This window comes from Trichogramma pretiosum, unplaced genomic scaffold, assembly GCF_000599845.2.
Source record: "Trichogramma pretiosum strain Unisexual culture from Peru unplaced genomic scaffold, Tpre_2.0 scaffold34, whole genome shotgun sequence".
Lineage (NCBI taxonomy): Eukaryota > Metazoa > Arthropoda > Insecta > Hymenoptera > Trichogrammatidae > Trichogramma > Trichogramma pretiosum.
The window spans coordinates 1,610,563-1,624,628 of record NW_019641683.1 but is presented as its reverse complement, the minus strand read 5'-3'; the positions used below and the strand labels follow the sequence as shown (position 1 = coordinate 1,624,628).

Genomic DNA, 14,066 nt, shown 5'->3' with positions numbered 1-14,066 from the left:
CTACAGTTTCACGACGTGCATTGCACAGTGAAGGAAGCGACTACTCGATCGCAAATTTTCGAAGTGCGAGTATCTAAGTCCGCTGGTGTACGTTTACCTTGTTTTTGTGTGTGATTAGGTACAGTATAGGCAACATTGCGTGTCATAACAATGGATACAAAAGTAGTTGTAGCTTACTGAACAATAAACACGTTAAGATTGTTAGAAAAATCGGTTTCGGCAATTTTTTTCGCCTTGTTGTATAAAATTCATGATAAATTTGATCACGGGAAATCACTATGGTAAAAGCATCTCAGGAAATTTTTAAAGAATTTTGAAATCACTTTTTTTAACAAAATGGAAATAAAAACGCAAAAAGGTTTTCGAAAAATCAACTAATTTTTTTCTTGAAAACTATTGAGCTTCAAGAGATTTTTCCGTGATAATTTTTAAATATTCGAAAAATTCGGAAAATTGAATTATTCAAAATCAGTATAAAATGTATTAAAAAAATTTAAAGATGTTTCTAAATTAGTTTTTTGACATTTTTTTAGTCTAACTTCGGTCACTTCGATTAATTAAAATTGTTCTTCCAGAGTCTAATAGTAAAATAAGATTAGTCAATTCAGTTACTAATGTGCCTATTCAAATATATAGAAAGATAAGTTAGCTAAATTGAAAAAGTTGATAAAAAAGTCAGCGGTGGACATTAGATGTTCCTTATAACAACGCTGATGTCACTGTATAAGATGTTTTTAATGAAAATTTCCGCATAATAGCATAGCATTACCTGAATCATAAAAAAATTGTTTACCTTTAGAATTGTTTACCTTTACCACAGTCACAGATAATATTAATTTTTTCTCAAATCATTGAAAAAAAAAAACGTTCAATAACAATGACGTTTTTGAGCAACTCTGATAAATTATAAGTATTAGCAAATGTATCATATACATTATTGATTAATGTCATAAAATATAATTTACAATTACTAATGTCTTCATGACTTTTTTTTAAATGATTACGGAAATTCAAAAACATGTTTGTATAAATACGCTAAAGAATAATAAAGCATTATATAATAATATTTTCATTATTTAAAATTACTCACTTGTATGCCAAACTGCATGCAATTGTCAAAATGGGATCCAAGCATTTCAAAACTACTGCATAGAGTAACATTTTACCCAAACGTGGTTCTATAGGCAAATCAAGAAGATGACATCCCAGTTCAGTTACATCTTCCCAAGGATCTAATGCATCAATTGTTTTTAAGAATTGCACAGCGTTTCTTGTTACAATATTGGAAGGCGGTTCTATAGCTTTTTCCAAAAATTCAGCTATAGGTGTATTGGTAGATGTTAATTGTTTCGAATAAAGACAAAGTTCATGTAAAGGCAATCTTAAAATTTCTGGTGTCTGATATAATTGCATATAATTGTATTGAATAGATGAGTATAATCTATAACAAACACCTTTTTGGCATCTGCCAGCACGCCCTTTTCTTTGCTCAGCACATGATTGTGAAATCCAATTTGCACGAAGAGTTGAAATACCAGATATAGCATCAAATGATTTTTCTTTTATTTTACCAGAATCAATAACATAAACGACATCTTCAATAGTAATACTAGTTTCTGCAATATTAGTAGACAATATGATTTTTCTTGATCCTTGGTTGGTTGGTTTGAACACCCTTTTTTGATCACTGGTTTGCATATTAGAATGTAAAATAAATAAATTGTATCTACTAGCTTGGAGTAGTTTACTCTCAGCAATTATTTTCTCTTTCATTGTTATTATATCATCATAACCTGGTAAAAATATTAAAATCGATCCAGTAGACGTATTTAAATGAATATTTAAAAGTAACTTCAAAATTAAATCATAATTGATAACTTCACTATTATATATTTGATTATAAACCTCTAATAACCGTTGACTTTCATCAACAAAGGTACAATTTTCAGATTGCAAGTTATCATTTTTTACTAACATTGAATCACATTTCTTCACATGCATTTCAATTAATTGAATACATGCAGATTGATTCATATTCTGAGCCCAATCTAATGCTGTCCAGTTATTACAAGATCTCAAATTCAAGTTTGCTCCATATTTTAGGAGCTTTTCTACTACTTTTGTTGATCCTCTGCCAGCTGAAATCATTAATAATGTAACAGAGGTATGAGAATGTTGATAGTTAATTGATATATTTTCTGAGTGCATCAAATTAAGTATTTCAATGAATTCACTTTCTTTTCCTGATAACCATGCTTTATTTATTAACTTATCCAATTCTTCAATAACCCAATAGTCTAATTCAATTTGATGGGATTTAAATTCATCTTCTTTCTTTAAAGTTACTAAATGATGTTCTTTATTACTGCTAAGAAATAACTTTTCTTCATTGCAAGAAATTGAAGAGTTCTTTTGATCTGCTATCAAAGAGTCTTTTTGTCTTGATAATTCTATTGTAATATAGTTAGTCATTTTTAATATGTCTTCTAAATAAAAAACATCAACATTAAAGGATTTTCCAGGTATACTAATTAACGGGCATTTGTTAAAATAATCAACAAAAATAGAAGGATCTATTGTAGCACTCATTAAAATAACTCGCAATGTCCTATACTTGGCAACTGCATCTTTTAAAGCAATTAGTAAAAAATCACAGAACCGATCACGTTCATGAATTTCATCAACAACTATATGTGTAATCATAGCTAAAGCAGAATCATCACCCATAAGGGTTCTTAATAAGACTCCATGAGTACAATATGTCAAAAGTGTTTTAGGTGCAACTCTACTTTCTAGTCTTATTTGATAACCAACAGTTTGACCAATTTTCTCATCTCTTTCAAAAGCTACTCTTTCTGCAACAGAAACTGCAGATAATCGCCGTGGTTGAGTGCAAATTATTCTACATGGTTGTTTTTTTTGTTGATAATCTTCTAAAATGAATTGAGGAATTTGAGTTGTTTTCCCACATCCTGTTTCACCAATTATGACTACACAAGAATTATTTTCAATCATGTCCAGTAATTCCTTCTTTTTGGATACTACAGTTAATGAATTACGAAAATTTAACACATCTGCGTTAGTTTTCAAGGATGGAACTTGTGGTATGCTATTGTTTAATCTGCCCATAGCTCTACAACAATTATTTACTAAAAATTTAAAAAAAAAAAATGATTAAAGAATCAAAATGAATTTATAGTGGATAATTAGTAAATAATATAATTTTTCAGTTTACCATCATGATCAATAGACCTTTCTCTTTCTATTGGCGGCAACAAGTCACGACGCTCTTTGTTGTCTAATGGAAATCTTTTGATCAAATTAAAAATTGTCTGTCTGGATACTTTTTGAAGTTTAATAGAGGCATCTTTCTGAACAATAGTTGAACCTTCTCTTTTGTATATGGTTAAAAATCTGTTTGCCCCACGACTATAAAATGAAAAGTAAACAATAAGATATTGTATGAGTCAGTTAAAAGTTATATGTACTTCTTACCCGCGACTTTTTGACTTCAAACCCACTTTTCTAGCTAGAGAATGAATGAACGCCCTTTCTTTTGCAGTATATGAAGATGGAAATTCAAATTCGTTATGATCTTTGTTTTCTAAAAATTTCTTGATAGTTAAATTGATAGATATTTTGGTATCTTCTCCCATTTTATCAGATTTTCGATGACACAACATTTTTAATTATATAATTAACTCTATATTTAATGAAAAATATAACTAACAAACTTATTGTAAGTTTTCTGTTCTTTTTCGTGATTGGAACAACAAATTACAAACGTCAAGTATCATTCACAGTTTACTTATACAAAAGATGTGTTAGTCATTTGTCAAATTTTATACATGTAAGTCAAGAGCTCCGCAGCTAATCTTTAATCTTATCTAAATCTAAATTCTAAAATATCTTAATTCTCAATAATTTAAGCACTTCGAGGTTATTGAAGTTTATCGTGCACATTAGCACTGAATCATCAACCTTTTAGGCTCTTTCTACATAAGTCTTTGTGTACTAAAGTAAAGACTAAGCTTGTGCACTGAAAGTATAAGCCTGAACTCTACGTCTAGGTAGCGCGACGTATCCTTCGAACATGGTAGAAAAATAAATTCATCCCTATAATAAATACTATTTATTACTTAGCGCGCTTCGCATTTTTAAGAATGTTTCAAGAAAATGATAGTGTACTTTCTTGGATAACAGCACTTTTAACACCAACAGTTTTATTTTAATTAAAATCATTTTTTTTATTTGCAAATCTATTTATATTACACGCTACATAAAATTATTCATTCACTGGGTAAAATAGACATAATCAATGTTTTACCCAGTGATTCCCTTATAAAAATTTCCAATAGGATCCCGCGAAATTCCTATTGGAAACCTATAGGACTCCTGTAGGAATTTCGCGAGATCCTATAGGAAATTTTTATAAGGGTTGCGAATAGACATCCTACGATTTCTTCGTTGCAGAGGTTTATGAATTGATCGTGTCTAAGCGACAAGAATCGATTATTTCTGAAAGATTTTTACAATCATTAATGAGTAAAGCTACTAAAAGTAAGCTACTTAATATAAATTCTGTAATTCAACCCGGTTATTTTATGGATCGTTGCATATCATTCAATTATTAAATTGACAGTATCACACGTTCATTCACTGGTTCAGCAGCATTCATTCATTGGTTCAGGCCATTCATTTACTGGTAACAAACGTTTTAAAATAATATTCGCTACATAAGGAAAAGCAATACCTCATTTTAGCTAATTTTAGAATATAAATAGGGGTTCCATTTGAGTCTGTACAGACCTTAAAATGACTTTGATAAAAAAACAGAAGACACACATTCAGCGTAAAATTTCCCGTTCTTTTCATTTCTGCAATAAAAAATGGGGATCACCGTACAAAAAATCAATTTTGATTCGCTGTAGCTAAAAGATTATGTTCAAGGTCAAATCCAAGGTTAACGTTGGATTTCTCGTCGAAAAATATCATGAATGTAGGGTTTTTGATTTTTTTGAAACGAAATCACTGCGATAAAAAACAATAAAATCGAAAAAAAATTGGGTTTCTTTTTTTTAACTTCTTACTACTTCATGAAAAATCTGAAAAAAATCACACATGTTTTTTGGATGCTCTGAACAAAATGTATTTTTTTCACGATTACGTCCAACTTCGACTTGTTTTTTTTTTATTTAAAAAATTTGAAATCGATATACAGGTTTGAAATTAGTGGCAAAAATTTTGAAAAAAAACTTTACGTAGCATGATATATATTAAAAACACTGAAATTTACGTTTGTATTTTATTTGAAGTTATGTTAGGTTCTAGGACTTTAAAATTTTACCCAAAGTTATATTTTTACATGTACTACATGTACCTAGGTATTTTTTTCATTTCAATTTGGTTGAGGGCAATTTTGACCATTTCACCCGTCTAGGCCCTTTTTAAATTTTCGACAATCCAACTCGTATACGGTATGAAATATCTGGAAATGCGATTACGACTTTAACTAACAATTTCATTAAATCCAGTTACAATTTTATCTGTGACTGTTTTGAATTCTGATGAAGCAAAAAAAATTCAAGTTGATTTCAAGTCAATCCCGGTTTAAAGTAATGATATCCGATATGATATCATTCAGGATAAAATGTGGGACTCCATAAAAGAAAATGTATACATATAATATTTTCATTTTTATTTAACCCTTTAACGCCCGAAATGACCATGAATTACACCGACTAAAAATTGTTTAAAAAACTTTTTAGACATCATTTCTTTCGTAAAATTTAATTTATTTTTCGAATCTGGGGTCAGAATTTACAAAAATTTATTATTAAAAAGTTATTAACAATTTTGTAAAAAATAACATGAAATTTCGAAAAAAAAACCTCGTTCAACTCAAATTTCAACGCAGAAAGAAGATTCGCTCGTGCGTCTCACCGCAAGCATGTAAATTTGGACAATGGCATGTATACTTTATTGTAAAATAGTTATAATTACGAAATTCAAGTTGGCGATCATAAATTTGACTCCCGAAGACCTGTATGTCATAAAATATATGATTTCTACAATTTTTAACTCGACAACCATCATTTTTACGAGAAAAAGTTGTAGAATAAAAGGTGTTTAGAATAAATTAAAGAACACGCCTGATTTTTTTCAGACTTTTTGGAACTATTTTTGGATTTTTAAATAACACGATTTTTTCAAACATCTAAAAATCGCTCAAAAAATTCTGAAAAAAACAAGCATGTTTTTTCATCAATTCTAAACACTTTTTGTTCTATGACTTTTTCTCGTAAAAATGATGGTTATGAGGTTTTTTTTCGAAATTTCATGTTATTTTTTACAAAGTTGTTAATAACTTTTTATGAAATAAATTTTTGAAAATTCTGACCCCAGATTCGAAAAGTACATTAAATTTTACGAAAGAAGTGATGTCTGAAAAGTTTTTTAAACAATCTTTAGTCGGTGTAATTCATTGCTATATATGTTGTCCAAAAATGGTCATTTCGGGCGTTAAAGGGTTGAATAAAAATCAAAATATTATATGTATAAATTTTTTTTATGGAGTCCCACATTTTATCCTGAATGATATCATTTCGGATATCATTCGGATATCATTACTTTAAACCGGAAATGATATTCCACTTAAAACACTTGAAATCCGAAGGTAATTCCACCCCAAAAGCTCGAAATTCGGTTTTACATCAGCTTTAAAAATGCTTAAATCAGCTTGAAATCAAGCTTGAAATCAAGCTATCATTTTTGACAGGGCGCGCACATAGGCAGTCCGACTTTGCTGTGTTTACGTTTGGAGGATGTTTCAGATCCAATCGCTTTTACTCTTGCCATTCAGGCGAAAACGAACGAAGTAAGGGCGAGTGTGAACCTTTTTCGAACACATATCGCTAACCTTTTTTTTCACCTAAGCCGAAGCTATTGAACGGAGTCACCGAAGCAGGATCTCGACTAGTCGACCGGCCTTCTAATCACGTATAGAAAACCACAGCGATGACAGCTGACCTCTAGGAGAGAGTCGAGGCACTATCGAGTCTCGCCTGAATAAATTCAGGCACCATCCACTACGGCGGTCATACGGGCCTTTACCCGGCTTCATAGAATTTCAACACCCCCATCGAGTAACGAGCTCCCCTCACGACCTCACCAAATTAACCGACTGCCGGAGCGCAGCCAATAACGAACGTTGCGCGCGTTCAACTCCAATTTATACGTGATCGGTACATAAAAAAACAATTAGGGTATGGTCTGTGCGCGAGCAGCGCACTGGAACGCGCTTCTGTAATACATTTAAGATTTAAATTGAAGATTATGTGCGACCCCAGAAATTAATAATATCAATGATACATTTTTCTTTCAATAATTTTAAATATTCAGGCAATAATAATTTTAAATGATTTATTTAACTGACGACTACAATCATACGGATGTTAGCTATTTATCCCTCAAAATTTCCATTCTCTACTTTATATTTGACACTTAGGAAATTTTTTTCGATCTGACCGCCACATCAAAAAACTAAAAAAAACTCGCTCAATAGGCTTGTCTTACAGAGTTCCGGTAAGTTTCAATAATATTAAAAAAAAAGAAAAAGAATCTTACTGCTAAAATAATTGTAGTCATTTTTAACTTTTTATGAGTTAAATTGATATTTTCGAAACGATCATAACTCATAGTAATAGGTAACATTAGGTATTATTTGCTTTTGATGAAGCATTTTTAAATTTTAAGCTTACATAAGTGGACATAAAAAAAACTGTACATTAATTCTATGAAACTAGTCATTCACTTTGTTGAATTTCAAGTTTTTTCATGAAATTTTTTACTATTTGTTGAAATAAGTATTAAAAATCTTTACATTTAAATTGAATTGTCAATTGATAGTTTGGTATATCCTCCAAAAACTGATACTCATTGCTAGAGCAGTAATAGTAGTATGTAAAATTCTTCGTCTTGTATCATCTTTTCGTACAAGAAAAGTTGGCGAAGAAGGACCCAAAACGGCTAAGACCTCAACATGAGGTAATTTACTTGTATCTGTTTCCACTTGATACTGACAGCAAGGGTCAAATTGCCATGAAACAGTGTATAAACCGCATGCTACAGCAGCAGAGAATCCAAAGGAACAACATACATATGGTCGATCATTCCATATGAATCCTAAAAAAATGAACAAATTCAATATGGAAAAAACAAAAAAAAAGAATAATAAAATATACCTGTTATAATTGATAAAATTCCTGATAGTGCTGACGTTTTGTGAAGGCAATTTCCTACTGAAATCCATCGAGAAGTTTCATCACCCAATTTAGATGGTTCTATGACTATCAACTGACATTCAGATTCTAATGCTTTTTCCAACTCGTATTCAAAATTTTCATGGGCATTCTCACCATCATAGACTTCACGAATGATAGCCACTTTTTTTGTGATTTCATTTCTGAAAAGTAATAAAATTTGAGCTCTTTATTTTGTAAGAAAATGATCAAAAATATTTGCAGGACAATATTTAAGCAGTGTTTGCTCTATATCAATTGATAAATGATGCCAAGACAATTTGAATTAATAAGTTACAATTTTATATTTATGTATGTAATTATTTATCAAAAATATTAGTGTTGATAATTAATTATTCCAATGCAATTAAAACATTTGATTGACAGTGAATTGCTTGACAACTATTTCACTTTTAAAAACTGAATGAAAATAGCATTAAAATGTTTTGCTTACAGAGGGCATATTTTGTAATAATTATTGTCCTCTAGTCTTTCAGATGAAATATTGTTGAAATAGATTTTTTTTAACAGCAAAACTGTCCATTTTATTTTGTATATTAACTTTTAATGTTATTTCTATATATACTTATACTATATATAAATTTTCCAAAGTACAATTTTAATCTTGAATTTCAAGTATAGTTTACATTCAACCCTCAGTTCAAACATATTTTTTGCTTCGTTATTGAAAAAAAATTTCTTGACTTTAGAAGTTAGATCAATTAGTGCAATAACCAACCAGACCTATTAAGCCCTAAATATTTTCTTTAGATTTTTTTGTTTACTTGTTTAAAAAATTGCACGCAACAACTTTTAAACTGACAAAGTCAAAGTCCATTTTTCCAATTTTCTTTTAAGAATCTTAACCAACAATCAAGAATGATCAAAAGTTCAATCTTCAGTCAACACATATATTATTATAATTATTGATAACGACTAACATATACTAATAAAAAATAAAAAGTTGTGGATGATTTACTCATCCTAATTGGTTTTGAAAAATACTATGTATAAAATGTATTTTTGGTAATTAGTTGAATGGTTAAAAAAAGTTTCTTTCAACAGGGCTCTACAAAGCTCTACATTTTAGTGGTTTAAAGTATTTAAAATTGTAGAAGGAACTTTTAACAAAATATCAAAATAGCAAAAATTACACATCTGAGACTTAAAATCCAATAATAAATTAAATAATGTTAAAATTGTGTACAATCATGAATGGTTATAACTTTCTTATTGATACAAATTGATCTGCATCTGAAAAAATGCAACCAACCTCTTATCTGATTCACTTAACATTCTTCTTATGTGATTGAAATATTAAAGTGTTGCCAATTCTGCAAATTCTGTCTTTAACGAACAATTATATAAATTTGAATTAAATGATTCAAAAACACTTCAATGTGGCAAATACTTATCATTATATTATTTGTTCATAAAAATTATAATAAATGTACAATGCCAATTAACTAAAATAAAATACCGATATATTTTAAGAAATATTATTTACAGATAATCATATAAATTACAATGTCACGAAAAATAACCGAAGACAAAAATACGACAGAAGGAAAGGTAACGAAGTCAACGGAATGCAAATGAGGTTCGCCACGACTCTTAGTGCTCACTTATAATACTTATAATAATATTTGATGAAATTTGAAATGCGTGTACAATACATTCAATTCACTTACAATGCTCTTTCAAAATACAATAATAAATTTATAAGCTTCATTTTAGTAAAATTTTGAGTAACATTTATAGGGGTCGTTTCAGTTAGGAAAATTTAGGTCCCACACTAACAATTCTGATGAATTTCATGTTTTCGTTTTTATTTCATGTGCAATGAAAAAATATTAAAATTATTACGTGTATTGAATAATCAAGTTCTGTACCTACATAAAGTAAAACTTATAATTCACTGATTACGGTATTTACTATAATTTTAACTATTTATGCAGAATAAAAAAATTATCTTATAATTATTATTTACTTTTACCATTACTATAACACTCATAATTACGCAATATTTATTACTTTGAAACCTTCTAATTCAATTAAAATCTTATTTTCAATTGATACGGATATAACACCTTTGTTGAAAACTTGGCCTAAATTTCCAGATAGGAATCTAGTCAGAACCTAAAGAATCTTCTCGATTTTTATAGATTTGTAGCTGTATTTTTTGATCAGATTTATTAATCAGATATTTTAGTGGATCTATTGATTTGATTTTTCAGGTAGATTTTTGTTTAAAATACCTTTGAAAAAATTTCCTGTAGGACCCCACGAAATTTTTCAAGGTTCACAAGTACACAAAAAAATAAGAAATGTTCAGTTCCAGAGACCGGACCCTGTGGATTTTTCCAGTTAAATAAAATTAGATGGATATCCACGTGGATCAGACATGGATATACCACAGGGATTAAATATATATTGTCCATGTTGGCAAACCTCGTGGATTAACGAAAGATCCGCGTTAATTTTCAATCAACCCACGAGGATTTTCGATCAATCCATGAGGTTTTTTCGTGGAATGATCCATCTACCGACCTACTCCTTCAAACGAAACATAACTTATATTCATATTGTAACATCTTGAAATAATAAGGGTCAACAATGAAATACAACTTATATGTATAAATATTTTATTTAGACCCGACGTACAAGTGTAGGTGTTAGCTCGCTGAGAGCTGAGCTGTATCTGCTTGATCAGCGTACATACTGTTAAGGATGGAATTGAATTGAATTGAATTGAATGTTTATTTGAAAACGGACCGTGGGGTAGAACCCCGTCTGGCCCAGTATGAAACAGTTTGTTACAAAGTTTACAGCATTCAGTTTTGAACAAATTTCAGTACTTAGTCAAAAATTATTTCAGTTGAGTACAGTGTAGAATAATTAATCTATATACATGATGACACTATTTCCATGATTAAATGGAAACAGTGAATGAGCGAACAGTGTTGAACGGTTTGCTCTCATAAGGAGGTAAAGGTAGGTTTACAATATGGTGTACACTTTTGCTGATACTATCTCCATGCATATTACGAGACCACGCTGCTGGAGAGAGGTTGACTGGAAGATTGAGATGATGCAGAGTTCTATGGTGAACCAGTTGGTGGTGAAATTACAGAGATACGTGGGCAGGAGGACGGTGGCAGAGTGGCGGCAAAGTTGTTCAAATCAGCTTCGGTGTTGACCATGGTGAGTGAATTGCTGTTTGCGCGACGCATGTAGATGCGCATGTTGCGAATGATGGGGTTAGGCAGATGATATTGTCCACGGAAAAGCCAGCATTTCCTCAGAAGCCGGTAACGCTCAGGCGGTAGAATAGGGGTAGCACTGAGTCGACCGTCACCAGCATCAGGCAGCGCAAAAATTTTTGAGATTGGTAGACGTTGAAATCGTGATGCAGCGGACACGAATGACTCACGCGCACCCGCTGAGGCAAAGCGCAGTGCACAAGCTATTGTATTCGGCGTTGATATTGGAGCAGTAGTGATGTTAGGCCTTGGCAGTGTTGGATCAGTGGATGGCACTCTTCGTTTAGGATTCCACTCACGCACCCGAATCACATGCGGCAGTAGTCGCTCCTCACCCAGGGCTGATAGTACGCTCTCAACGGTACTGATATCGTACGGGTTCAGTTGTGGTGGAAGGCCTGACAGACGAACTTCGCAATCGTCGCTGCAGTTAGCTGCCTCAGGAGTTGGAGCTGACACAATAGCAGCAGGTGCAGACCTCGCAGCTGAGGCGAGTTCTGTGAACTCCTCATGGAGTGTAGTAAGAGCACGTGCGTTTTCCTTCTGCTGGAGTTCCAGCTGACTTAATCCACCCGAGAGACGGTCATCAAGTTCTGCAATGTCCTTTGCATTACGGTCGATTGCTTCCTGTTGCTCGCGCAGAATCTGAGTAAAAATATCGAAACGTTTCTCGATACGGTCAAAACGAGCTGCCATCATCTGATCAAACTTAAGAAACCAATAAGGTGCATCGCACTCGGTCCCTTCGCTTTTTGCGTTCGACTCTCCTCCACTGAGATGAGACTGGGGCACGGTTTTGTAAGCCTTTGCAAGAATGTGCGGTGTCGATGAAAATTATGCGGTATTTGAGGTGTTGATCAAGGCAGTGTACTGTATGGACTGAGAGGTCGGGAAATAACTGCACTCGTTGATAATAATAATTAAAATAGTATAATTTAAGTGGCGAGAAAAAGAAACAATACAGCGAGCACACAGCTCGATCGAGAAATTCGAAGGTACTCCGAAAGCTGGTCGCCGCAAACGGCCCTGCGCGAGCTCCGCAATCTTCGGAGTCGCCTGCGTATCTGAGTCTCCAGCGTCTCAAGTCCTCACTCGCTCGTACACCACACGTATTCACCGCGATGCCGCAACGAGCGCTGCGATCGCCCAGACGCCCGCGACTCTCAACGCGTACATGCCATGACCGACTGTGCATTTTGTGGTTGATTTATAACAATACTTTAGTTCTAACTTAGGTTATAGGTGGCGCTAACATACAGGCTGTATCACATACCTTCTACAAAGGCCATAATAAAATCATCAGCGCGGATTTTGGAGAGGAAGACCGACCATCGACGCCATCGAGTACGTCACCGCTGCGGTCCTTGAGGCGTTGAGGTAGACTATCACCTAACTCAGCTCCTGACGGACCATGGCTTTTTCAAACACCACAGCCAACGCTACGACCGCAACGCTAGCGCAAATTGCCCAACCTGTTCCCACACGGTCAAAAACGTGGAAGCATATCTTCTTCGACTGTTCTCGATTTGAGGAGGGAAGAGAGAAGTTCCATCGCCAGCTTCAAGAAGTAGTGAGGCCTGAAAAAATTGTCCAGCTCATGCTAGCGGACAAAAAAACTGACTCGCGGTAGCCACCTTCGCTCACTCAGTCAAAAGAACAAAATGAAACTACATAGGCTCCTTTAGCTGAATGCTTGATCTTGGATTTCTACGACAGGTAGCTTAGATATGCGTATAGCTTGCGTTGAGGACCAATACCTTCATTATTATTGTACTCAATTGTTTCTAAATATCTAACTTGACAAAATACTTTCAAATAGGCTATTGAAAAAGGTTATCATTTGTGTTATTGAAATCGTTGGATTTTTTGTGTTTTTAGTTTCTAGTTTGATCTTTTGTTTTTATTATTGATTCATGTTTTTGGATTTTTTTAGTTCTTTTAAATTATTTAATTGTCTTTAATTAATTGACAAAGATGTTTCACATCTTCCAGCTGTTCATAAACAGCTGATTTATTTTTAATTTTTTTTTTGATAGGTATTTTTTATTTTTTATTGGAAATCACATTTTCAAAAAATGACTCGTACTTTAATTATTTTCTTCAACTTTCAATTGTAGTTTCAAAAGTACATTTTAATTAATTAAATTAGTGCATTGAGCAATTATTGTTCGTTGTATGTTAATATAACATGATAAAAATGTCGACTTCCCTTAAGAAGACACACACTCATAGACACGTATACATACATGCATTGATATCGGCCTCCTTGGCTCAGTGGGTATAGTTCTTGCCTGCTGATACAAGGTACGCCGTAGGGCGTGGGTTCGATCCCCACCGGACGAATTTTCGAGGTTCGTTTTTTCGCCTGGTGTGGTCAAGCCTGTGCCTGAGGTGGAGCGGGTACCACTCAAAAAGAAGACCCGGGCTATGTCATCAGCCTCCGAAGCGGTAAAAAACCCCGATCACTGTGCGAGCTGGAAGCGATAGGAAAACCATAAGTAGG

At 32.8% G+C, this 14,066-nt stretch overlaps 2 protein-coding genes across 2 annotated transcripts in view; both read right to left on the bottom strand.

Moving 5' to 3' along the window:
- Positions 1-3,968, bottom strand: part of LOC106655848 (probable ATP-dependent RNA helicase YTHDC2) — a 41,883-nt gene extending 37,915 nt beyond the window's left edge. Inside the window, exons 1-3 of the mRNA XM_014376462.2 lie at positions 3,496-3,968; positions 3,236-3,429; positions 1,091-3,149 (exon numbers count right to left, since the gene is read on the bottom strand). Coding sequence (XP_014231948.1) covers positions 1,091-3,149; positions 3,236-3,429; positions 3,496-3,683 — 2,441 coding nt within the window. The 5' untranslated portion in view covers positions 3,684-3,968. The remainder of the gene's footprint in view (positions 1-1,090; positions 3,150-3,235; positions 3,430-3,495) is intronic.
- A 3,439-nt stretch (positions 3,969-7,407) lies between these two features.
- Positions 7,408-9,913, bottom strand: LOC106655931 (transmembrane protein 11 homolog, mitochondrial). Its single transcript, XM_014376577.2, has 3 exons — positions 9,574-9,913; positions 8,244-8,464; positions 7,408-8,184 (listed from the first exon to the last, which is right to left on the bottom strand). Exons 1-3 carry the CDS (start codon positions 9,594-9,596, stop codon positions 7,898-7,900), a joined length of 531 nt encoding a protein of 176 aa, XP_014232063.1. The 5' UTR covers positions 9,597-9,913; the 3' UTR covers positions 7,408-7,897.
- Positions 9,914-14,066: the final 4,153 nt, after the last annotated feature.

Coding starts and splice junctions, on each gene's coding strand:
- LOC106655931 (XM_014376577.2), bottom strand. CDS start 9,596: ATGTTAAGTGAATCAGATAAGAG. Junction 8,465..9,573: donor TTAAGTGAATCAGATAAGAG/GTTGGTTGCATT, acceptor ATTACTTTTCAG/AAATGAAATCACAAAAAAAG. Junction 8,185..8,243: donor AATTTTATCAATTATAACAG/GTATATTTTATT, acceptor TCATTTTTTTAG/GATTCATATGGAATGATCGA.